This window comes from Oryzias latipes, chromosome 4, assembly GCF_053564925.1.
Source record: "Oryzias latipes strain Hd-rR chromosome 4, Olatipes_Hd-rR_3.1".
In the NCBI taxonomy this organism is placed as follows: Eukaryota; Metazoa; Chordata; class Actinopteri; order Beloniformes; family Adrianichthyidae; genus Oryzias; species Oryzias latipes.
In genome coordinates this window covers 18,402,553-18,426,873 of record NC_136240.1, presented here as the reverse complement: position 1 = coordinate 18,426,873, position 24,321 = coordinate 18,402,553, and the positions used below count along the sequence as shown (strand labels likewise).

The 24,321-nt window shown below is 42.5% G+C and overlaps 1 protein-coding gene across 1 annotated transcript in view; it reads left to right on the top strand.

The window, feature by feature from the left end:
* The first annotated feature begins 1,416 nt into the window (after nucleotides 1-1,416).
* raver2 (ribonucleoprotein, PTB-binding 2) overlaps nucleotides 1,417-24,321 on the top strand; it is an 86,012-nt gene continuing 63,107 nt past the window's right edge. Inside the window, exon 1 of the mRNA XM_023954321.2 lies at nucleotides 1,417-1,790. Within this exon, the coding sequence (XP_023810089.1) occupies nucleotides 1,500-1,790 (291 nt within the window). The 5' untranslated portion in view covers nucleotides 1,417-1,499. The remainder of the gene's footprint in view (nucleotides 1,791-24,321) is intronic.

Sequence of the window (24,321 nt, the reverse complement as noted above, 5' to 3'; positions counted from 1 at the left end):
TGTGCCTCACCTGCCTCTCCTGACTGCACGTCACTGTTGTAGACTGGTCATGACTCCATAGGGTTTTGTGGATATCTGTGCATAGATTGGCATCCAAACATACTCAAGTCATTTCAGTATTGTTATAGAATAGTTGTGTATTTTAAAAAAGATAGATTACAGATTCCTCATCTTTGAACAGACATCATATTTTGCTTTAAGTACAAAAAACCCTGTCTGTGACCTTTTCACTGTGATGTGGATTGGGGGTTACTCTGATCAAAGGATTCAAAGCCGTTCATGTACCATCACTAAGATCCAGCTAAAAAATGGTTGAGCCATTTGGCAACGTGAGATCATTTTCACCCACTGACAAGTGCGATTGTCTGGACTTGGATCTGCCAAAAAGTGCTCCACACAGATGGTGAGGGAGAGAACATGGAGGTTGCTTTCATCGTCTCTTGCAGGCCTCAACACAATCTTGCTCTAAATATTTTTAAACTGGGTTGATGTGTGGATGTTTCCATGTTTGCATGTGAGGGTCGATGCAATCCTCAGAGTGTGACGATGCAGCGTGTTTGTCTGTTAGAGGCACATAGGCATTGTAAGGACTCGGCAGGGAGCTCTCCTCCTCTTGTGCTTGCCAGGAGCAGATTTTTACCCACAGTGGGCAGGCAGGCTCTCTTGGCTGTTAGGTTGGCATTCAATGGATGACTTGGATAGAAAGGAAGGAAAGCACACAGCCATTCATTGTCACATTAAGAACAGGAAGGCTAACTGGCTTTGAAGTTAATGCTTTTTTCTTTTCTTCTCCATTTGTTGAAAAGAAATGTTTTTGCATGGATAAATATAAGAATAGAGCTTCATTTTATACACCTTAATAATCCATTGCTGGGGCAATCATGCATGGACGAAGCAGCGTCCCTGCATGTTTTATGCCTGTTGTCTTTGTGCTTCTGTATCTTGATCCTGCAAACCAAAAGGGGGCAAATGTGTCTGCATGATAATCTCAACTAATCTGCATTGGCTCCCATGCAAACAGTTGGACAGTTGGGGTCGCCAGGAGTCCAGCCTGATATTCAGGGGGATCACGTGAGCCAAAACAGGATGCTTAGATCAATAGTTTGAAATATTTATCAATAAATTCCTTTGTTCTTTTTATTTTATTTTAACAGTTTTTGCATTAAAATCCAGTTGTCTTTAGGGTGTTTAATGTCTTTTCACCAAACGTAACGTAATTGCCGGTAAAATATTTGACACAGTGCCATGATACTGAATTAACCGGCTGGATTATTTGGAAATATTTTTTAAAGTAAATGTTACATATTAAATGAACTATTCACATTATGCATTAACAGTAATCCCCCCGCCCCCATTTTAAATCCTAATTACATTTTGGACGCATTTCCTACACGCGCGCGCGCACTTGAACACACCTCCCACCTGCGCCCGCGTGCGCGCTCTCCGTATCACCCTGTCACTCCCTCGCGCTCCTCACACTTTCCTCTCTGCTACCCAAGATGGCGGCAGCTTCGTCCATCCAGCCGCCGAGCGTTCACCCTTCTCTCGACCAGGACGGCGCGCTTTCGCCGGGAATGGACAGCCCGGAGAGTCGGCAGCCGGAGGATGAGGAGGCAACGGCGGCGGCGGCTGCGGCGGCAGCGCAGCCCTCGGAGCTGGGGATTAGCCTCCGCGACCTGTCGGACCTGGAGCCGGAGGAGGTGGAGAGGAGGCTGTCCAAAACTCGCCTGGAGCTGAGCAACAGGAGAAAGATCCTCATTAAGAACCTGCCTCCCGACACCACCAACCAGGTGCGCGCGCGCCTCTTTATTTTGAAAAGTTGCGAGCGGCACTTTGACTGTAGTTTTGAAGTGCAGGTATCTTTGCAGTTTCTCAACTTTTTTTTTTTTTTTTTGCTATGAACTCAGTTAATGTGCATAAAAGTAGTTCTTTATGGGAGAGTCGGTTATCATAAAGCTAAATGATATTTGTCTCGAGTAACTTCATTATTTTTCGTTTATAAATGTCACAAACCCTAATACAACTACGTAACTTCTCTAATTAGCGTTTCTTTCAGAAAGGGAAAAATACTTTAAATGTATATTTTTAAAAAAAGTTTCTTAAAAGACTCAATCTGACGAAAGTCGTGTTTTTCATGTTCTTGTGGAATTTTTGTGATGATGGAAGACATGTATAAAGAAAATTAAGCATAACACTGCATTTCTCAGTACTTATTTTTTCAAATTGTTTTGAATCGGGAGCAGGTGAAAAAATACCATTTGAAAAAGCCTGTAGCAGTGACGTGGCTGCTGCAGTCCTGGACCACTATGTCCACACTCTGCTCCATTGTGATAAATAAATCCATGTTCACCTTCGTTTTCTTCTGGATCTAAACTGTAAGTCTCAATAGCTTCGATACTGCTCACATTTTTGTTTCACCTCTAATAGTAGATTGAGATTGAGAAGGGGCTGTAAACTAGTGGGAGAGCGTGTGTAAACAAAGGGATAATGGGAACTTAGGGCAGGCTTACTCCGCAGGTAACAGTCAATTCACTTCAATTTTATTTGTATAGCCCAGAATCATAACAACTGTTGTCTCAATGGGCTTGTCCCGCCCACAACTCGGAGGCGAATTTCTGACGAACTCCTGCCGCTCTGCAGAAACTAGAAAATGCACTTTTTAAATATTTTTTTATTTTGTCCTAAAACAGTATAATGGTAATTAAAAGACCACAGGAAATACCTTTAAAATAGATATAACTGTACTTTAGAACTGACTTGCAGCACAATAACGTGTCAAAGTTTATTTTACAAAGTGAACCCTTCTGGAAATATCAACTCCCTTTAAATGGTCTCCATTAGAAGAAGAATGAAGATTTTTTCTTTTTTTTGCTTTTGTTTCATGAGATAAACACATTCATCCATAAATAACTCAGTTTTGAGTCTGTTTTGCATCTTGTAGACTTTATTGCACACATTAGTCTCTTTTTCTCCTTTCCTAAATTGAATTTGTCTCATTTATTCATATTTGTTTCAAAATTACACTTTAGAATTGAAGAGCGCTGCTTTTGCCATGGCTAATACCAGGACTGGAATCTACACTGCAGGCAAAACCGATTTATCTTGGAGGTTTATTACACACGTCAAAGTACACAGACTGACTTCACCGTTTGTAACTTCTTGACCTTCTTGATTTCTATCCCTCGGCGTCATTCATCACTTGTGTCAGCATGCAAGCCTGTAGGAGGCGGCGTGTGAGCTTGCGCCGGTGGTGTGTACTCCTTCAGGCTTGTAACACCAAACATTCTCAGAGAGGCTCACTGCTGGGGAACGCCAGCAGTCTGCTGAAGTGTTTGTGCGAGCACAGAGGGAAGCGTGAAAGAGTGTGACTGTATAGTGACATGACAAGCGCAAGGAAGAGAAAGAGGGGGAAAGTCTACTGAAACAGCAGTAGTGCAATTTCTCTCTTTATTTTTTCCACATCCTTCATGTGTGGAGTTTTGCGGAACATGGAGAGACTCAGCAGATGTCCATTAATCAAGAGCACAACTATTTATGGGAAGTATTTGTTCATGCGCTCATGTGTGCGTGTTAAATGGCTGTGATGCTTTTGAACTGACTGGAGCTCAGGTTACCCTTCTAGAGCAGACAGAGAAATTAAAACATTTTGAAAATGTGGGCTCAAAGTTTTTGCTATTCGTCAACTGTTGTGCTGATGATCTGCAGTGTCAGCTGACTTCTTATCGTGGAAATGCGTAAAACATAAAACCCACAAGCTGATCTTGTGCTGGTGCTCATTCTAAAGTGTCTAACATGGGCTGTTAGATGTGTTGCGAAGAGGGAGTCTTTGTCAATGTCTTATGTAACCTGTCTGATGGACTCGGCAACACTCGGCAACATTCTCCCATTCCTCCCATATCCACTGTCCCATTAGTGAGCACTCCACTGCAGACTAATGTCTGAGTGCATGGTGCTCTGTGTCAGATATACGGCCCTGTTGACAGTCTTCATCCCGTGTAGTAGTGGGGGATGGAAGAGTACTGAGATCATCAAAGTGTTGGGTTAGACTGGATAGGGATTAGAAAGATGTTGAAGGGAAACCAGGATCAGAAATTCAGTATTGTCAGGACTTTAGGCAGATGTCTTTTAGCGACTAATATTCCTACTTATCTAATGTTGTATCTAATGTTAAGTTTCTAACTCGTTTCTGTCCAGCTGCTTTTATTTGTGTGTCTCTGGGCTTATAGACCCACTCCGATAAAAACCGTGTTTTTAACATGTTCTTGTGGAATTTTCTGATAATGGAGGACATATATAAAGAAAATTAAGTTTGAAATTGCATTTCTGAGTATTTTTTTATTTAAATCGTTGTGAATCAGGAGCAGTTGAATAAGCACCAGTCTGACTGATGAAACCGTTTGCGTTAGCGACAAAACGTTTCAAGTAAGCAAATTTAAGTCTAGTTGCTCTGACTTGACTTCAAGACTTTAGGTTAATGGTTTCTCACGTTTTTGCTCACGTCTGTCATGTAGTTTCTTTTCAAACTGATTCAGTAGAGTAAAAACAAGTTGAAAACAAAGTCTGGTTTTTAGTGAAATTTGATTTATTATCACTTTTGTCAGTTTTTGGTTTTATCATTGGTCTATCATCCAAACATGCTTTATCCCTCTTGGGGTCATGGGGTTGCTGGAGCCTATCCCAGTTACTGTTGGATGAAGGCGGGGTCAACTTTGGACTTGTTATCAATCCATCACAGGGCCACACAACCACATACACTTGCATTCACACCGAGTTACAAGTTTGAATAATCAATTAAAATATGAAGCATGATTTTGAACTGTGGGAGGAAGCCAGAGTGGCGAGGAACATGCAAACTCCCTAGTTATATCAGTGATATTCAGAGACATTTAAGTTGGTGACAAGCAGTCTTTTTGCGCTCATCGTGATTCTCTATCAGCTGTTTGTTATAGGCGTGGCCTGGTCAATTTGGGTGACCACGCCCCCTGTCTGGCTGGTTGTGGTCCTACGAGAAGAGCATTTCTAACATGGAAACAACACTGTTATCTGACATAAGGGATCATACACGTTGTTGCCTATGTGGGATGCTCACTTCCTCGTATGTCATTTACCTAAATTTTATTGAAAGTTGCTTTACCTTTTTATTCTGGTCTGGCCCAATTGCATTTACACTGTTGATAAATTACACCAGCTTTTACACGCGAGTGGGCTGAGATCCATGTTCTGAATCAAACCTCTGTTCTCTTGTTTGGTCCAGACTATTAAATGTACTCAAAATAAAGCAGACTATCCACAGACACAAAATCTGGCCAGCACCAGACGGCTCTAATTTGAATGCACTCCACGTTAACTCTGAATTGATTAACAATAGCAGGAACAAAACCCTCTGAAAGGTTATGTAAAATCAGCAACATGATTAAAACATTATCCAGTTGTTTTGCAGTGAAATATTTCTTGGCCTTGAACAAATGCTGCGGGGGTTTTTTAGCTTTCCTAGTTTGGTTCAAAGAATTTGAACAGAGGTTTTGTTGGGGTTTAAATCCAATTCTAATGGTCCAATAGGGAAGTAAATTGCATACAATTTTAGGGAAGTATTTTAAAGTTTCTTTTGTTTTAATTGTTGGTCGCATTTATTTGGGTTGATTTGCTTGAAATCTTGTGTTTGGGGTACAGTATTGCCTCACAGCCGTGTTTTATATGGTCATAGAAGTCTAAAGGCTCTAAAAGGAAAACATGAAAATGTCAGTGATGATAAGGTCGTCTCTTACCTGGAGTGCCGCAACTCTGCTGTTGAAAACACACAATACTTCAAAATGCTCCTATGTTGTTCTAAGCCCAAATACCACTCTTGGATGGACCTTCGTAGAGGAGTCACATCAGAAGTATTGGAAAATCTCCATCTCTTCTTGAATTCAAACCCTATTGTGCAGGTACTTCTCATTTTTATAACTTCAGGCACATGTTTCCTGGTTGAGAACGGTTAACTTCAAGAACGTTTATTATTTATGCCATATGCACAGTTCAGGCTTGCACCGTACGGTTACAAAGTGATGACTCTTTCCCCGTGTGATCTTTGCTGGAGTTCCCACACCAGCCTGAAGTGATCTTATGAACCATTCAACAGCAAATGATCATTTAGCTACCACAGTTTTTGAAGCTCATCTAAGTAGCTAATAATGATGGTTTTGCTTTTTGTTTTTATGACAAAAAATCTATTACAGTAAACATAAAATAATAGAAATTATCTGTTGTTAACCCAGAAGTTTAGATGTTTGGATAAGTAGCAAACGACCTGCACATTCAGAATTGGTGGTTGGGGAAAACATCTGATTTCACATTCAATAAATTTGGAATTGCGCAAATCATATTGTGCAATCCTAAATTGAAGAATACATCTGTGAAAGATGGAGAAGTTTCAAGATAAATTGAGATTTACTGTAATTATGCAGTGTATTTTCAGATTGTCCTAGACAAGCAGAACTCTGTAGTATGAAAAACTTTCATTCCCACTATTATTGCAGGCGGTCAGGACTGCGCATGTAAGTTATTACTGTTTTTGAGTCTGGTGGTTTATGCTAAAGTTGTTGGACTGAGTCCTGGAATTTGCCAATAAAAGACGTGCATTCTGTGTTCACACACATTGTTCTCCCTAAACAACAGCAGCGCTTTGCATATGCACTGGTGAATGCACGCATGCACGGAATCGAGACAAAGGGCATGCACCTGGACTGCCCTCACTGTACATGCTGAAGTTGTGAAGTTGTGTGGGTGTCAGTAGCAGATGTTTAAAAAATGAGCCACTCTTAGCAGTGGGTAGTTTTCATCACTACCTTCACATGCAAGGCTGGGAATGTTCACACTGCTGTCGTCTTAGCTGTTGATCGTAGCATCAATCACCATGGAAATGTGCAGATGTTTGTTCCACAACTGCTGTTACCAACATGAAGGTGACTTTATCTTGGATAAAGCCATGAAGCTTGTTGAAGATGAGTGATGCTGAGGACAGATGGGGGCATTCTCTGCCGTTAAAATTGGGTGAAATGGCCAAACGTGGGGAAAATTCTTAAATTTTTGTAACCTAATGACACAGCAGATCTATGCATAGTTCCCGTGTAAGTTTTCCCAAAATGCTTAACTTCTTGGGAAAATAGTGGAGTTGGAAGTTGTGATGAGGGGACAAAAGAGTTGAAGTCAAATGTGAAGAAAGGTACTTACTGGAAAAGCCCAAGTAAAGACTAATTGGATAAAAAGCTAACTAATAATACTTTTTTAGTATTTAATCCTATAAAAGGATTTTTCCCCCCAGTGTTGTGAGCGCTTCTGACGGAACGGGTGGAAAAGGTTTCCAAATCCTGCTGATCCTGTTTATTAACGTTCTGGATGCTTGTGCCTCATCAACAGACTTCTATCTGAATGTCATGCCAGTGATGCCTAGAGCAGAAACCAGCAGTTGAAGTGATGTTTCTGCTGTGAAGTGGAGATGAGAGTTGGGTCACTGTGATGTGTCTGACTCACATTTTTGACCTTGATGTAGATGGGAGATTCAAACTCATTAGACCTCTGTGATCACATTGCACAGGAGTAATAAGCACAAAACATAAGTGTTGAATGAACACACAATCTGAACCGAATGAGTCAACAGCACACTACCTGGTCAGTAGCAGGTCTGTGAGTGTGAAACTGTGACATTTCAAGTGGTCAGATCAAACAAACCCATATGGGGGTTCCACTTCTATTCAATTTTATTTATGCAGCCCAATATTTACAACAATAGTAATCTCAATGGGCTTCATACCAGTAATCGTATAATAAACATGAATAATAAAGAATATAAAGTCATAGAATTCAATAGCTCAGTGCTAAACTAAACAGACTAAACTAAACTGGGCATCCCTGCCCTTGGACTCTCCTTCGTGGTAAGGAAAAACTCCTAAAAAAACAACAAATTCCAGAAAAAAAGAAGAAACCTCAGGGGTGTCAACATGAAGGAGGGGTCAACACTTCTGTCAGCCTGAACACAAACCATGCTGTCAATGCAGTGAGCAACAACACCTTTTTTAATGTTTCCATATATGCCATTTTATTTCCTTACTTCTGTTTCTTTTTTGATACAATGCACCTGTTTTTAAATTTTCAATGTGTAAAATAAGATTCTGCCTCAAATAAGACAAATATTGCCGTTTTTTTTGTCACAAAAATACAATTATTATCTATTCAGATATATTTTCACCCAAAGAGTGTGGTATTAAATTCTTAGGAGAAGGACTTGAAGCTCTGTGGGAAAATAACCTTCAAACGGAGCCCTATTGCTTCAGGGCAAGAGTCAAGCAGAGACGGGTGCTTTTAAACAGTAGGGAGGGGAGCGGGGTCACACGTACTGTCAGAAGAATCTGTTGTGACTCAAGGCAAGCCACATATTACCATCAGCCCCTCTGTTTGTAACCTCGTGGATATCAAAAAACAATAAAGAAACAATTTTATGAAAGCATGAAATGAAGGAAAGGCCAAACGCGAGCAACAGAGATGGTTAGATCTGAGTAGAATCAGTATGGGAGTCCTTTAAAATGTTTTTATCATGGGTCAAAGCCTTAAAAGCAAAAGAGAAAACCTATGAGATGAAATGCCCATGAAATGCAACTTGAGAACATGTTATCTTCTTAGATGTTAGTAGAAACAAAAATCCCTTCAGAGATGAAAAAAATGTTACTTTAATGAGTCTATGCGAAAATGACAGCAGTTTTTGATATCCATTCATAGTTGCTGGGCCCTACCTAGCTGCCTTTTAGGCGATCGCGGGTTACTCCCTGGACAGGTCCCCAGTCCATCACGGTGCAGTAGTTTGTTCATTTGCAAAAAATACCTTAAAGTCATCTCAACATAGGCAGTAGGTTCTGCCCTGAGGCAGGTCTGTCTGCTTAGGACTCTGATAGATGGATCTCAGGAAAACTATGATTGATAACATTTTATACAACAGTAGCAACAACCTGTTTTTAATTATTTTTCATCTTCTGTGGTATTTGCTTTTTTGTACTGTACACTGATTTAAATGTCAGAACAAAGACATAAATGACTGTGGATGCTTTTGCACCCGCCCCTTTTTTTTTTTTTTTACCATTTACAGTGATCCCTTGCTACAACGCGGTTTACTTTTCACGGTTTCGCTACTTCACGGATTTGCATCGTGTATTGTGTTCTGCATTCTGATTGGCTAAAAAGTCACTCCGCTTCTTCTCCACCTGTGCGTCAATAATGTTGCAGTTTAATAAGTACACGTACGTAAAACAGCTTGCCAAATTAACAGCACGTACGTGCAAATTCTCTTGCAATTTGGAGTTTCTCTAAAACCCATAGAAAAAAGAGCGACAACAACTGTGTATCACTATGCTCTTCTCCCGAACAAACACAGCTGCACCGCGGGCTTCAACAGAAGGAAACACTGCAGAGCGGAGTCAGGATGCAGCGGCTCTGTCTGAAGAGCAGTAAATACACCTGAGTTACTATTTGTCCAACTGTACTTTGTATTTTTTTCATAATTGTTTTTTAAATTTTCTCCAGTTTAATCGAATTACTCGGGTCGCGGTGGGTGGGGCTAATCTCCGCGATTTGAAGCCTTCTGACTGTTCACATTGATTCAAATTATTATTTGACAGTACAGTACAGAGTTATTTGTTGGGAAAAAAAAACGTTTTTAAAGTACTTTGATTTGTGAAACAAATGCTTGAGCCCGTAAAATGGTTTGTTCTTTCTTTTCAATGTATAGAGTATTTAATTGTATAATAATAGAAAAAAAAAATACAGGTTTCTACTTCACGGATTTTGCCTATCACGGGTTATTTTTGGAACGTAACCCCCGCGAAAAACAAGGGATTACTGTACACACAATGAGGCATCGCGAGGAGTGAATTCTGCCCATAAACGCAGCATGTTGATGTGGTGATAGATGCCGTGGTAGTCGGCGCATCGCATAGTTCATGTAACGTGCAGCTGCAGAGGTTGATAATGGGTTTGAATTTCTTTTTCCTACTGTGCTTCTTTACTGCACAATCTGTGTCTACTCAACTGTAAATGAACAACACACAAAAAAAAAAGAAATGGAAAGAGGAAGAAGACAAACCTAGACAGACAAGGAGGGCTCTGTTTTTTACTTTTAGATGGAGATAAAGGAGATGGAAGGTCTTTGATGCATAAGCACATTTAACCAACATATAAAGAGATTCTGTTTAGTCTGGCAGGAAAAGGCATAATGTGTAGAACAATGAGCTGTTTAAGCAGACTTATAGTTCAACATTGAGGTAAAAGCTAAAATTAAAGCAGAAAACGTCTTCAATCACAAAATTCTACCTGTCATTTTGCAAAAAAAATACCAGTTGCATACAAGCTGTGAACTGCAAACATGTTAGAGTAAAAAGAGAACTGGAAAAAAAGGGATGTCTGCACTCTTGTATTTATGGTTGTCTGCTTAGAATGTGTGCTCACACAATTTCAAGAAAGCTCTCTTGGCAGGCGTTTGATGGGCCAGTGAGCCGTGCTGCGCATGGCTTGAGCCACCTGCCTCTCTTCTTTACCAAATATGGAAAGCAGTGTTTAAAGGATTTCTTGGCTGCGCACAGTCCTGATTTCTAGTTAATTTGTAATGTAATATGAAACAATGGGTGGTAATTGGAGATAGTTGCTGTCGTTATCTTGTTTATTGGAATTTATGAATAAATACCAAATGTCTATGTATAATTTAAAAAAAAAGGTAGATATGTATAATAAAAAAAGGGCAGATTTAATTTTTTGTTTTTCTAAATTTACTACTCGAAAAAATTAAATTATAAGCAGCTTAAATGCAACGTTTGGTCTTTTTTCACCTATGTAACTCTTTAAATTTTGCATCTTTTGCTTTGTTCTTGTTCCTTGTCTTCTATTCAACCCTGATAAACCAAATACCATCCTGTGCTTGAGATACATTATGTACAGTAGGCCTGCTCAAAAAAAATCACAAATTTATCGTTATCGTGATATGATGCTGTGCATTACGTGTATCGCAAAAGACAGCAAAAATGGCAATAAATGGTTACCTTAAATGTGCTAAAGCAATCTTATAGCAGCTAGAAGTATTTATCGAATAAATTCCTTTATGCAATTGACCAATTGGATGGACGCCTTCACGTTGTTGACCAGTCGGATGGAGCCCTTTCATGTTAGTTGTTAACCTCCTATGTAGACTAGGGTAAACTCTTATTTAAATTAAACTGTTGCAGTGAAATGGAAATTATGTTTTTGGTTGTTTTGCTATTTTTTCATGTATCTGCAGTTATATCGTCATTGCAATATTGATCACTAATATCGCATATTGCAAGTTTTCCTCATACCGTGCAGCCCTAATGTACAGCAAAGAGTCAGTTTCCAGTTTTCATTAACCGTAAATCATGCAATCTACATGCAGCATGTTCCATAAAAATGAGATGCAAACCTCTAAACATTAAATTTGTTTTAGCCAAATCCCTTGAATTTAGCATTGGTCATAAAATATAATTTTTATTTAGTTCTATTAACCTGAATGTTAATACAGTAATAAGAAATTCAGAATGAATCCACTTCTCTGTCTTTTAACTCTAGAGTATCAGCATAGAAGATGTGATGTCTAGTTAAAGGTTTTTGTTGAATATCAAATAGAAATATAGAAGTCTAGAAAAGCCTCTTGAAAGAGTGTTATTCATACAGGAGAACATTAAAAGAACACAATACTATTCTACTGTATTCTATACTGGGCCTTTTCTAATTGACTATTTCTGAAGGAAGACGAGGTAAATAAGTAGTTTTTTAAAGCTGTATCCATCCATCTATTTACATTCATTGCAAGAAAAGCACTCTAAGCAAAGATGCACAGACTTTCCTCTCACCGGCCACTTGGACATGTCCTATAGTGCCTTGAAGGCATTCCAACCTTATCGGAATTCCCCTCTGGGTGACCAAGGAAGCGCTCAACCACCCTGCAGAGGAAATTGGACCCCTGTCGGCTTTCTGGCTGTGCCTAGAAGTTCTGTCCAAAATGAATATGAACAGAATCTGTGATGGAGGGCGATCCTGCTGAAGTCCAACTTACTGCGAACCAAGCTCTTACTCCAGTCATACAGGAACTGGACAGCTCCCAGTAAGCATCTTCCTTAAAAAAACACGGGGAACACTGTTCATAAAACACAAATGGACTGGTTGAATGAACGTAACTATTGGCCAAACTCTCCTTTCCAGTAGTCTGGAACAGACTTTCTCTTGGAGGCTGAGAAGTGTGATTTCCCCAGTGAACATACCCTATGATCCTCCCTTCTTTAAAAAGGGAACCTCTACCCCAGTTTCTCAATGTATTAGTCCCCAACTGATACTTGATGCTGCAGAGACATGTCAAGCAAGACAGCACCACAGCATTCAGAGACTTTAGGTCATTTGGTGCCTTGTCACTGAGGAGCTCCATTGGTGACTTCAGCTTAGGTAATAGACATCCGCACACCAGTGTCCCAGCCTCTGCTTCCTCAACAGAGAAGGCATGTCATCTAGAGTTGAGAAAATCCTCGAAGTAGTCCTTCCACCATCTGACGATATAGAAAGTGGGAATACGATACAAAAATTAAAGTTGTATTGATGTTGTCATTGTTCACATGACTTTTGAAGGATTAAACAAACTTGTTTTTTCCCTGTTTTCCTCAAAAAAGTTGAAAATTATTGCATTGAGATAAGAGCAATTAATCTTTTTTCTTACATGCTTTTTTTCCTACGGTCATTTCCTATCAACATAACAAAGGGTATTCTCTAAAATGGCAGTGAATATTTTTAATAAACTTTTATAGTCCTATCTACTCACATTGTTGTGACTGAGAATGTATTAAGGGCCCTCTACCAAACGTGTGGAACTACTATAGCTACATGTTTTATATGTTTATTTATTTATTTTCTATGGGGGGGGGGGGGGGGGGTAAATATCCTATTCTTCGAAGCTCAAATTTTCCGTTATTGTGTTTATTAGATTTTCAGTTTGCAATATTTTTTGTTTTAGTCATATTTGGGATTCAAACGCTAGTCTGGGGGAAAAAAAGTCCAGTTCTTTGCTGATAAAATGGTGTACAGACTAAAGTGTTGTGCGATGGCGCTGATGATGCTGCTGTCATAAAACTTAAACTAATGCATTCAATATTCATTGTAATACAGAATTTATTAGGTGATGCTAAAGTGTTACTGTAACAATGGAGCATCTCAGGTAAGTGGGCTACACTGCCTGTCCTTTTGTACCGTACATCTCTCTATCAGTAGGTCAAGGACGCCATGGCTGCTGGTAAGCAGGCAGTGGAAAGTGTCCCCTAATCCCCTCATCTTTCTTTTGCACAAACAGCTGAAGGGAAAGCACACTGCTGCTTTTCCCCAGTGCCTTTGTTTGAGGTGTTAAGCTACCTCATTTATGACAGCAGGAGAAAACGAAAACGTGGATGTGTTTGTGCAGTGAATTAACAGGTGTCACAGTAAACACATTTCTCCGCCTTGTCCTTCAATCTCTTGGATATAGAATCCCTTTTTACCCTGCTTTTACACCCTGCATTTCTCCATTATCATTCTCTGTCTCGCACATCTTCAACAGAGGGACTTGCACATCAGAGAACTACTACCTATACTATGAAAGTATAACAATTTTTTGTCATGAATGCTCAAGTTATGTTTTTGTTTTCTTATTCAAGGGGGAGTTAACTATGTTAACGAAATCAAAAGTTTTTGTTTTCCATTTAGTTCAGTCCTTCTGGAGATGGAGAATGTTTTATTCTGGCTCGATGCAGTATCCTCTTAACACCTGATGGAATTTAGAAATTTATGGAATCTCTTAAACACCTCTGTGCAGGAATTGAAAATGACAACAGTGAAAAGCAGTGTTAATTTCCACACAGCTGGAGTGAAACTGTTTTATTGAGCTGGTACTGATTAAAAAGTAGGGGACTAGTAAGTAAGGGGGCTTTGACACCGGTTATCTTGAGTTTGTCCTCATAAAATTTATGTTTATTTCGCCTCTTTAATTTGTCCAGTTTGTACATTGTTCAAATTGCTTGTGTGTGTAATTTAGGACAGTTCACTGCTTTATAAATTGATATAATCTGTTTTACACACCCAGTCCAATGAAAATCGTGCTTTCTGTGTTTTTTCATGGAGGACATGTACAAAGAAAATTGAGCTCAAAATGGCATTTCTGAATATGTCTTTATTCAAATTGTTTTGAATCAGGAGCAGACGTACGTGCGTACATACATACATACATAAATACATATAGTAGTGGACAAAATTGTTGGTACCCCTCAGTTAAAGAATGAAAGTCCACAATGCTCACTGAAATGACTTGAAACGTTCAAAAGTAACAATAAATTAAAATTTATCGAAAATTTGATAATCAAAATCAGCCATTACTTTTGAGTTTTTGATTAACAGAAATGTTTAAAAAAAACAAACCAAAGAAATAGGGCTGGACAAAAATGTTGGTACCTCCATAAAGGACTGAGAACTAATAGGCTCCGTGCACGTCACTAAGGAGTTCTACTTCCGCCGCCTTGAGTGTGAGGCCGACCATTTCCTGGTTGCGACTTCTAAAGCAGCGACACGGCAGATTTTGATTGCGAAAGATGGCATATTTCACCCGTTGTCTACAAGGTCTCCCGAAAATCGAAGTGAACGACATCTACAGGATTGTCGACCAGTGCGTGGTTACATGGGCAAAATATCGCGTCGAAAAAATATAGTGTCGAAAATACCGGAAGGTAAATGTGTCCCGTTGTAAACAAACCTTTGCTGTCACATATGCAGCAGCTCGGTAAAAGAGGCGATCTTCCAAACGTGCTTTTATTAATGTTATGAATATTATGAAGTGCCTGTTCGCTCATCATTTTATATTTAATCCGTGTGGTCAGTGCTTTTTTTGTGGAAGAAGTACGGAGCTGGAAGAAGAACCCAGTGTTAGGCTAACAACAACTTTTGATGAACACAAAATCCAGGACGAACCACGTAAATGTCTGGGAATAACATCAGCCTTTATTTTGTCGGGGCACAACTAGAAACACAATTCCGTGTGATTTTTTTGAACATTTTTAATGACTGAGACGGCTGTGTAAGCTGGCGGCTCCAGCTCTGCTCGGTTCTCGTGAGTCCAGCAGCCGCTAACCCAGAGCGGCGGGTCGGCTCGCAGTCCGAATTCTCACACATAACAAAGCACCCTCCCCTCAAACACATTAATAAATCCGGCTGCTCTGCTCAGAGAGGTTCACTCGGTCCACTGGCACCGGAGCCCGAACGCAGAGCTCGGGTGCCGGGTCCAGACGTCAGTGGGCATGCATCCCCCCCGCATCTCCCTCGTGAGGGGTGAAAGAGAGGGGAGAGCCAGCGGGGCGAGAGCAGAGCAGCTGGTTGGTCCCGTATGAGCTCCAAAGTTTTCTCTCAGCGAAACACCATCTATGCATGACGTAAACCAGAGCAGTAGAGACACACGATCGGAATGACCGTTTACATGCTCCACATCGGTATAACCCACCTATCTCCATCGGAAAGAAATTTTGATCCGAACGAGTCTGACCGGGGCAAAGTATTCCGAACGGCGTGTTTATGACGCATTTTCTTTCCGATTGCTGCAAATACGAAACACGACTCGTGTTGCTTGGGGTGAAGTCCTCCCGCCGTGTTCACCATCCATTCGGCTCTCACCGACACATCTACTGGAAAGCTATGAAAGCTTATAGTACTGTTGTACTTTGACAAATTCGCACACGGGTACCCAACAATGTTGTGATGTCTTTGTCACGCGTTGAAACACCAAACGCCTCTCTTTTACCCGAAATCCGCTTCTATTTACTCAAAACTAGCAACTCAACAAAACTCCCCACTACAATAACACGACCAACAGGAAGTTGTCGGCCTTACACTCGAAACACGGAAGTTAACCTCAAGTTCTATCGTGCACGTAGGCTATAGCCCAGAGGGTCATGATGAACTCAGGTATGTCCTTTAATTGACATCACAGCTGTTTTCAAACCCATAATCAGTCAGTCTGCCTATTTAAAGGGAGACAAATAGTCACGTCGCTGTTTGGTGAAAAGGTGTGTACCACACTGAACATGGACAACAGAAAGCAAAGGAGAGAATTGTCCCAGGACATTAGAAACAAAATTATAGACAAACATCGTAAAGGTAAAGGCTATAAAACCATCTCTAAGCAGCTTGAAGTTCCTGTGACGACAGTGGCACATATTATTCAGAAGTTTAAGACCCACGGGACAGTAGCCAACCTCCCTGGACGTGGCCGGAAGAGGAAAATTGATGACAAATTGAGTAGATGGATAGTTGGAACTGTATCCAAAGAGCCCAGAAGAACCTCCAAAGACATTAAAGGTGAACTCCTAGATCAAGGTACATCAGTGTCAGATCGCACCACTCGTCCTTGTTTGAGCCAGAGTGGACTTCATGGGAGACGACCAAGGAGGACAGCACTGTTGAAAAGAAATCATAAAAAAGCGAGACTGAGATTTGCAAAAATGCATGTTGACAAGCCACAAAGCTTCTGGGAAAATGTCCTTTGGACAGATGAGACAAAGCTGGAGCTTTTTGGTAAGGCACATCAGCTCTGTGTTCGTAGACTCAAAAATGAAGCATACAACTAAAAGAACACTGTTCCTACTGTGAAACATGGAGGAGGCTCAGTCCTGTTTTGGGGCTGCTTTGCTGCATCTGCCACAGGGTGTCATGAAGTTGTGCAAGGTAAAATGAAATCTCAAGATTATCAAGGCATTTTGGATAGAAATGTGCTGCCTAGTGTCAGAAAGCTTGGTCTCAGTCGCAGGTCAAGGGTCTTCCAACAGGACAACGATCCAAACACACAGCCAAAAAAAAACAAAAATGGCTAAGAGAAAAGCGTTGGGCTATTCTGAAGTGGCCTTCTATGAGCCCAGATCTGAATCCCATTGAACATCTGTGGAAGGAGCTGAAACATGCCATTTGGAGAAGACACTCGTCAAACCTGAGACAACTGGAGCAGTTTGGTCATGAAGAGTGGGCCAAAATATCTGTCGACATGTGCATAAGGCTCATTGACAAATACAGAAACCGTTTCATTGCAGTGATTGCCTCAAAAGGTTGTGCAACAAAATATTAAGTTATGGGTACCATCATTTTTGTCCAACCCTATTTCATTAGTTTTTTTTTTTTTAATACTTGTGTTAATCAACAACTCAATCGTAATAGCTGATTTTGGTTATTCAATAAATTCTAATTTGATGTTACTTTTGAACGTTTCAGGTCATTTCAGTGAGCATTGTGGACTTTCTTTCTTTAACTGAGGGGTAACAAGAATTTTGTCCACCACTGTACATGCATACATACATACATACATACATACATACATACATACATACATACATACATACATACATACATACATACATACATACATACATACATACATACATACATACATACATACATACATACACTACAGACCAAAAGTTTGGACACACCTTCTTATTCAAAGAATTTTCTTTATTTTTTTCTCGACACCTTTTGATTTGATTACTGCTTTGCACACTCTTGGCATTCTCTTGATGAGCTTCAAGAGGTGGTCACCTGAAATGTTTTTCGCTTCACATGTGTGCCCTGTCAGGTTTAACAAGTGTGATTTCTTGCCTTAAACATGGGGTTGGGACCATCAGCTGTGTTGTGCAAAACTCAGGTGGATACACAGCTGATAGACCTACTGAATAGACTGTTAGAATTTGTATTATGGCAAGAAAGAAGCAGCTAAATACAGAAAAATGAGTGGCCATCATTACTTTAAGAAATTAAGAGCAGTCAGTCCGAAAAATTGGGAAAATTTTGAAAGTGTCCCCAAGTCCAGTCACAAAAACCATCAAGCGCTACAAAGAAACTCGCTCACTTGCGGACTGCCCTAGGAAAGGAAGACCAAAAGTCACCTCTGCTGCGGAGAAGTAAGTTCATCCGAGTCAAATTTGAGATTTTTGGTTCCAACTACCGTGTCTTTGTGCGACGCAGAAAAGGTGAACGGATGGACTCTACATGCCTGGTTCCCACCGTGAAGCATGGAGGAGGAGGTGTGATGGTGTGGGGGTGCTTTGCTGGTGACACTGTTGTTTCAAACTTGAAGGCATACTGAACCAGCATGGCTACCACAGCATCTTGCAGAAGCATGCTATTCCCTCCGGTTTGCGTTTAGTTGGACCATCATTTATTTTTCAACTGGACCATGACCCCAGACACACCTCCAGGCTGTGTAAAGGCTATTTGACCAAGAAGGAGAGTGATGGGGTTCTGCGCCTGATGACCTGGCCTCCACAGTCACTGGACCTGAACCCAATAGAGATGGTTTGGGGTAAGCTGGACCGCAGAGTTAAGGCAAAAGGGCCAACAAGTATTAAGCATCTCTGGGAACTCCTTCAAGACTGTTGAAAGACCATTTCAGGTGGCTACCTCTTGAAGCTCATCAAGAGAATGCCAAGAGTGTGCAAAGCAGTAATCAAAGCAAAAGGTGGCTACTTTGGAGAACCTACAATATGACATATTTTCAGTTGTTTCACACTTTTCTGTTATGTGTTTTATTAACTGCAAAGTCCACTTTTGAGAAAATTTTAAATTTGTGTTGTCACACAAAACAGTGTAATTGGAGTATATTAAAATGTAAAGGACCCAAAATATCGTTGAAGGCCTTGCTTATGCAAATGCAATATAACCATGCTCACGCATGCTTCACAGCAAGACTTATCTGTTATTGGTGGTTCAAAGGAGAACTTTCGTTGTGTAAAATCTTTGAAGCATACACAGTTGCCCATACCCTGTTTATGCAGGTTCTGAGACATTTGTAAGAGAAATATTTGACTTGGTTGTACATTTCTCAATACAACAAAAACTTCAAAATGTAAATTTCACAGATATGGAGTCCAGTTCTGTCTCTTTGTGTTCAGTACCTACATAGTGCAGTCAGTCTAACTCTACCAAACAATGCTGTCCAGACTTTTTGCAAAGTCGACCAAAAAGAAAGAAATGACGGCTTTTACTGTCACGAAAGAAAGAAAGAGAGAGAGTATAAGACTGATACCTCACCAGTAGGCCTGCACAATATACCGCAAATTTATCGTTATCGCAATATCCAGCTCTGCAATATGCATATCGCAAAAGACTGCGAATATCGCAATAAATCGCAAACCCAAAATGTGTTAAAACAATCTTCTAGCAGCTTGAAGCATTTAACACATCAAATAAATCCCTTTTTGCTTTGACCAATCAGATGGACGCCTTCCCATTGTTGACCAATCAGATGGAGGCCTATTATGTTAACCCTGGTCCTGAAGAGCTTCAACCCTGCCTGTTTACCAGCTCTCCTTAACCAGCTTGCTGTTGATTGGCTGACTCAAGTGATTTCACATCCTGATTGACTGAACACACCTGATTTTGGTTATCATTATCGAGCAGTCTAGGGAGAATTGGAAAACAGACAGGGTTGAGGCTCTTGAGGACCAGGGTTAGCCACCCTGACGTTTGTCCCCCATGTCGATGAGGGTCATTTGGAGTATAATTTTTAAACTGTTGCAATGAAATGGGAATGATGTTTTTGTTTATTTTTCTATTTGTTTATTTACCGCAAATTTATCGTTATCGCAATATTGATCACTAATATCGCATATCGCAAGTTTTCCTCATATCGTGCAGCCCTACTCACCAGCATCATCTTCATCAGATGTCTTTCTCATCTTATTTTTTTTTTTTTTTTTTTTTTTTTTTTTTTTTTAACTTGTCCTGTCCAACAGCTAGGCAAACAGATGAGAGCTGAGGGCCTCTTGTGTTGGACATATTTTATTTTAACAAGAGGGGTTATTCATCTTCAGACAAACCAAAGGTATGTCTGAATAAACCCCTTTTGTAATTGAGGCCAAAATTTATTAATTTCAATCATGTTTGAAAATCTTTGGTGTTGGACCGGACGGAAAAGGAAAGAGGGGAAGAAGAGAGAGGGATGTTAGAGAGAGGGGGGGGTAGGAGGGTGATAATAGGAGGGGAAGGGGGGTAAGACCATGAAGCAGCATAGAGCAGACAGGTTTACTGGTTGTTTATCGTTACGGTACGGTTCAAATGTAGTACAAAAAGGGCGGGGCCTGTTCACACACACTCAAATATTATCAACACACCTGCTAGCCGCAAAAATGTCCACATGTCAACATGCACACAAAACAGATAGTGTTCACGAACGCATACCTATGCCTTTAAACCAACTAGTGTGAAATCTTTCATTCATTCAATCATGCAAACTATTAGTGCAAAGGTGAGCTAACACCTGTGCTCAGGTGGGTGTTTATGTTCTAAAATGGATGGTGGAATGTGAAAAGAAGGAGGAGGAGCACCCAGCCACCCCCACACCCATACCCCCGCCGCAGCAGCAGCGGCAGCCGGAATTCCCCCAACGCCACACGGGAACAGGCAGGGAACAACCGCCCCCCGGGCGACCAAGACCGCCACCCAGGCCAGGGCCAGCCGGACCGCCGCGAGGCCCCCAGAGCCAGAGAGCAGGGAGGCGCAGAGGGAAAGAGAGCGCCGCCCCAGCCCAGCCAGGAAAGCAGCCCCCCGCCGCGCCGGAAGAGCCCAACGCAGGGCCCCACCGGAGAGGGACGCCCACAGCCCCAGACGAGCACCCCACCACCACCCAGGAGTTCCGGGCATCCCCCCGCCCCGACCCCAGGTACGAGCCAGGACCCCCCAAGGGAGACCCGCTCCGCACTCCAGGCAGCCACCCACCCGGCCCACGGTTGGTCCAGGTAGGAGCAAGGCAGGGGCCCGCCGCCCCCGCCCAGGAGGGGGGAACCCCGGGGAAAAAAGGGCGGCCCACAAGGGATGTTATAAATATGGCCCGACCAGGCTCGGCCATGTTGGAAGTTTGGCGGGGCCCAGCGCCCAGGGGCAAGGACCAGGACCCACCCCCCAGGGACACGAACACCCCCGGCTCAGGTGTAATATGAACCCCCCCACCGTGCGGAGAGAGCACCGCCGGGCCCAGGGAGCCGGCACCCAAGGGACACGGCCGCCATCGCCAAGGGGCCCACACCCCCCACCAGGGAAGGGGTAGGGGACAGATGGACCCAGGTCCCACCTTCCTTGTAAAATGTGTGTGCGTGTATGGGTGTTTGAGAGGGTGTTTGTGTGCATGTGTGTGTGTTTATGTTTGAATGTATATATTGAAGGGGGAGGGGTGTGTGTACTAAGGGGGGTGCAGTTAAAATTGGCGAGTAGGGCACTAAGGGGACATCTCCTGATTACTCACAGTGATGTCCCCTCACCCTCCACACCAAGGGGCCCTAAATGTCTAAGGTGCGGTTAAAATTGGCGGGTAGGGTGCCAGGAGGACATCAGCTGCTTGCTTGCAGTGATGTCCAAGCACCCCCCCTACCAAGGACCCTACATGTCTAAGGTGCAAATAAAACCGAAAGAGGGGGGGCCCACTCCATACGGCAACCATAGGAGGGGGGCCACTCCCAAGTAGCCCCCCCCCAAGGCGCATCGCAGGCTAGACCCCCCACCCCCTCACCCTAATATGAGGTTATATAAGGAAGGGGGTAAGTTGGGGACAGCTGGTAGACTGTCCCCCGGTGGTCAAACAGCCGTCCCCCAGCCCACCCCCAGCAAAGGGGCCAGGGCCACCCAGCCCAGGGGCCCACCCCCGGAGGCGCCGACACCCCAGGCACGGCACCACCCACCCCACACAGAGAGAGAGGAGCCAGAAAGCGTCGCCCCCCCCCGGAGCAAGCCCAGGCCCCCACCCCCAGACGCCGGCCCTAGAAGAGCTCTGGTCAGGCCTCGACGGGACCGAGGAGGCCAACCGGCCGAGGCAACCACTGATTGCCTCAGCGGAGACCCCGACCCGCTAGCCCCCCCGACCCGTACTAATAATGGGCCCCCCCTCCCCCCCAGAACGCCCCCCCACAGGACAGGGCCGACAAGCCCCCCACCCCACCCCACCCCAGACCCCGCAGCCGAAGCGGGCGACACCCAGAGCGACCGGGGGCCCCGAGAGGGTTGTCCCGTCCCGCCCCAGAGCCAGGGAAGGGCCGATCCCAGCCCCAGGTGCAGATGGGCAGCCCATCCGGCGCCGCTGGGCCCCCCCCACCCGAGCAGGGCCCCCCGCCAACCCCCCCCAGCACAGGCAAAGGGACCACCCCCCCAAGCCAAGCCAGACCACCACCCCACCCCCCCACCACGCACCCCCACACCCAAGCCCAGAGGACCACGCAGCGCCCCAGCCCGCCCCACCCAGGCACCGGACCCGACCCCCCGACCAACGGAGCCCCCCACCGCCCCCGCCAGGCACCGGAAGCCCCGACCCCCACCCCAAACCACGGCAGAAGGGCAAGGAGCAGCGACGACCAAGCCCCCCACCCCCTAAGTCATGGAGTCAACCACAGGAGACCAGAGAGACTGAATTCTTTCAAAGTTACTTGAGCTTTGGGCTGACATTTTTTCCAAGCTGATATGATCAAACAGCAGATTTCTGTGTTGACTTATGTTTATATTTTTCTTGTTTTTCCAATTTATTAAAATAGTTTTTTTGGCAATACAAAGAGTTATGAAAATGATAGAAGCTAATCCTTCTTCTATATCGATGGCACTCATGTCACCAAGCACACAAAGTGACGGTGAGGCAGTGATTGAAACCTTAAGCCAGACTGATAAATCGGCACATACCTGCTGCCAGAGAGCCTGGACAGGCGTGCAGAACCACAGTGCGTGCATGTAGCTGTCGGGTAGATTATTATCACAGTGCTCGCAAATGTCTGAGTTACTGAGACCCATCTTGAACATCCTCTGTCCAGTGTAGTAAATGGAGAATTTGTAAATGGAGAAATGTCTTTCTCATCTTAGAGAAAAATTTCAACAAGGGTTGTGGATTTTTACTTAGGTTGCGATCCCATTCGATTCACAAATCAAGCTCAACAACTTACAGATCGAACAATGATTCTTGTTTTTTTAATATAATGTGTTTGTACAGTTGCTATGTCTTTTTACTGGATGTATTACATTTAAACTAGATGTATTAAATACATGTAATTTTATTTAGAACATGAGATCAGAATCAACAAAACTGATGAAAACACAAAGATGTAACTAGATAGAAAAGGTGTGTGTCACTTTAAACATTTTTTTTCCCTGTTAACCTTCTGGCTAAATTCAGCAGTAACATGGAAAACATAAAAGACAAACGAACATTGCTGTTGTTATGGATCATTGAAACACAAATCCTAAAAATTTACATTCAAAAACATTGAATATTGTTTTCCCTTTTCTGTATGTAAAGCAGCTTCACTTGCAGTACTGTGCAGCGCTGCCCAAGACTGCTTTTCTCAGCTTCAGAATCTGCTGGAGTTACGCTAATTGCGTCAACGGTTGAAGAGTTACTGGAATCAAATGAATGTAAAGCAAATTTGTTTTATCAGTATCTTATATCAATCAGTAAGCATAACTTCACTCTATTTTTTTAACTACAAAAATCACTGGATAGTTTACTTTGAAAATTGGAAGCTTCACCAATCCTTTATTTTGAAGATTTGTTTACTTCAGGTGACGGTAGTACTGCGGATTCGACTTCTTTTTAGTTTGTAGACTTAAAATCCTACGTTATTCTGAATTTTAAAACAATAAATACATGGTGCCTGAATTGTATCTTTACTAGACTTTATATTTATAAAGATCTCGAATCAGGGATCTTGGATGTTGGGTATATTTGTTCTTGAAATTTAGGGAGCTGATCGCGATGGCGTTTTATAAATTAGCTTATTGATTTCTATTAGTTTGCTGTCTATTAGCAGCAGCAAGGATTTGTGAATGGCGGCTCACCGACATCGACTGTAAAAACAATGGACAGCTCAGCCCCTCCCTTCTCTTATTCCCAAATAAGAAATACTATTGCTTCCTGATACTGGCGCCGCCATGTGGAAACCATTTGACAGTGATTGGTCCGAGTCGCTCTGAGTCATTGTATCTAATACTGTCGTTATTGCCATAGATGCAATGACTCCTAGTCCTAGCGACTCGGACCAAGCACTGTCGACTGATTTCAACACGGGGGCGCCCGTATCAGGAAGCAATGGTGAGGGATTTTGCCTCATTTTGCAAGAGCCGGAGGTACAATATTTTCTTTGGAGGACGTCACACTTCAATTCGTCCATTGTTTTTACAGTCTATGTTCACCGCTCCTAGACTGTAATGACTGAAAAGACATGTCAAATGTCTGATTTTGTCTTGGTCATTAAAAACTTTTTCCGTCTCTCGGGA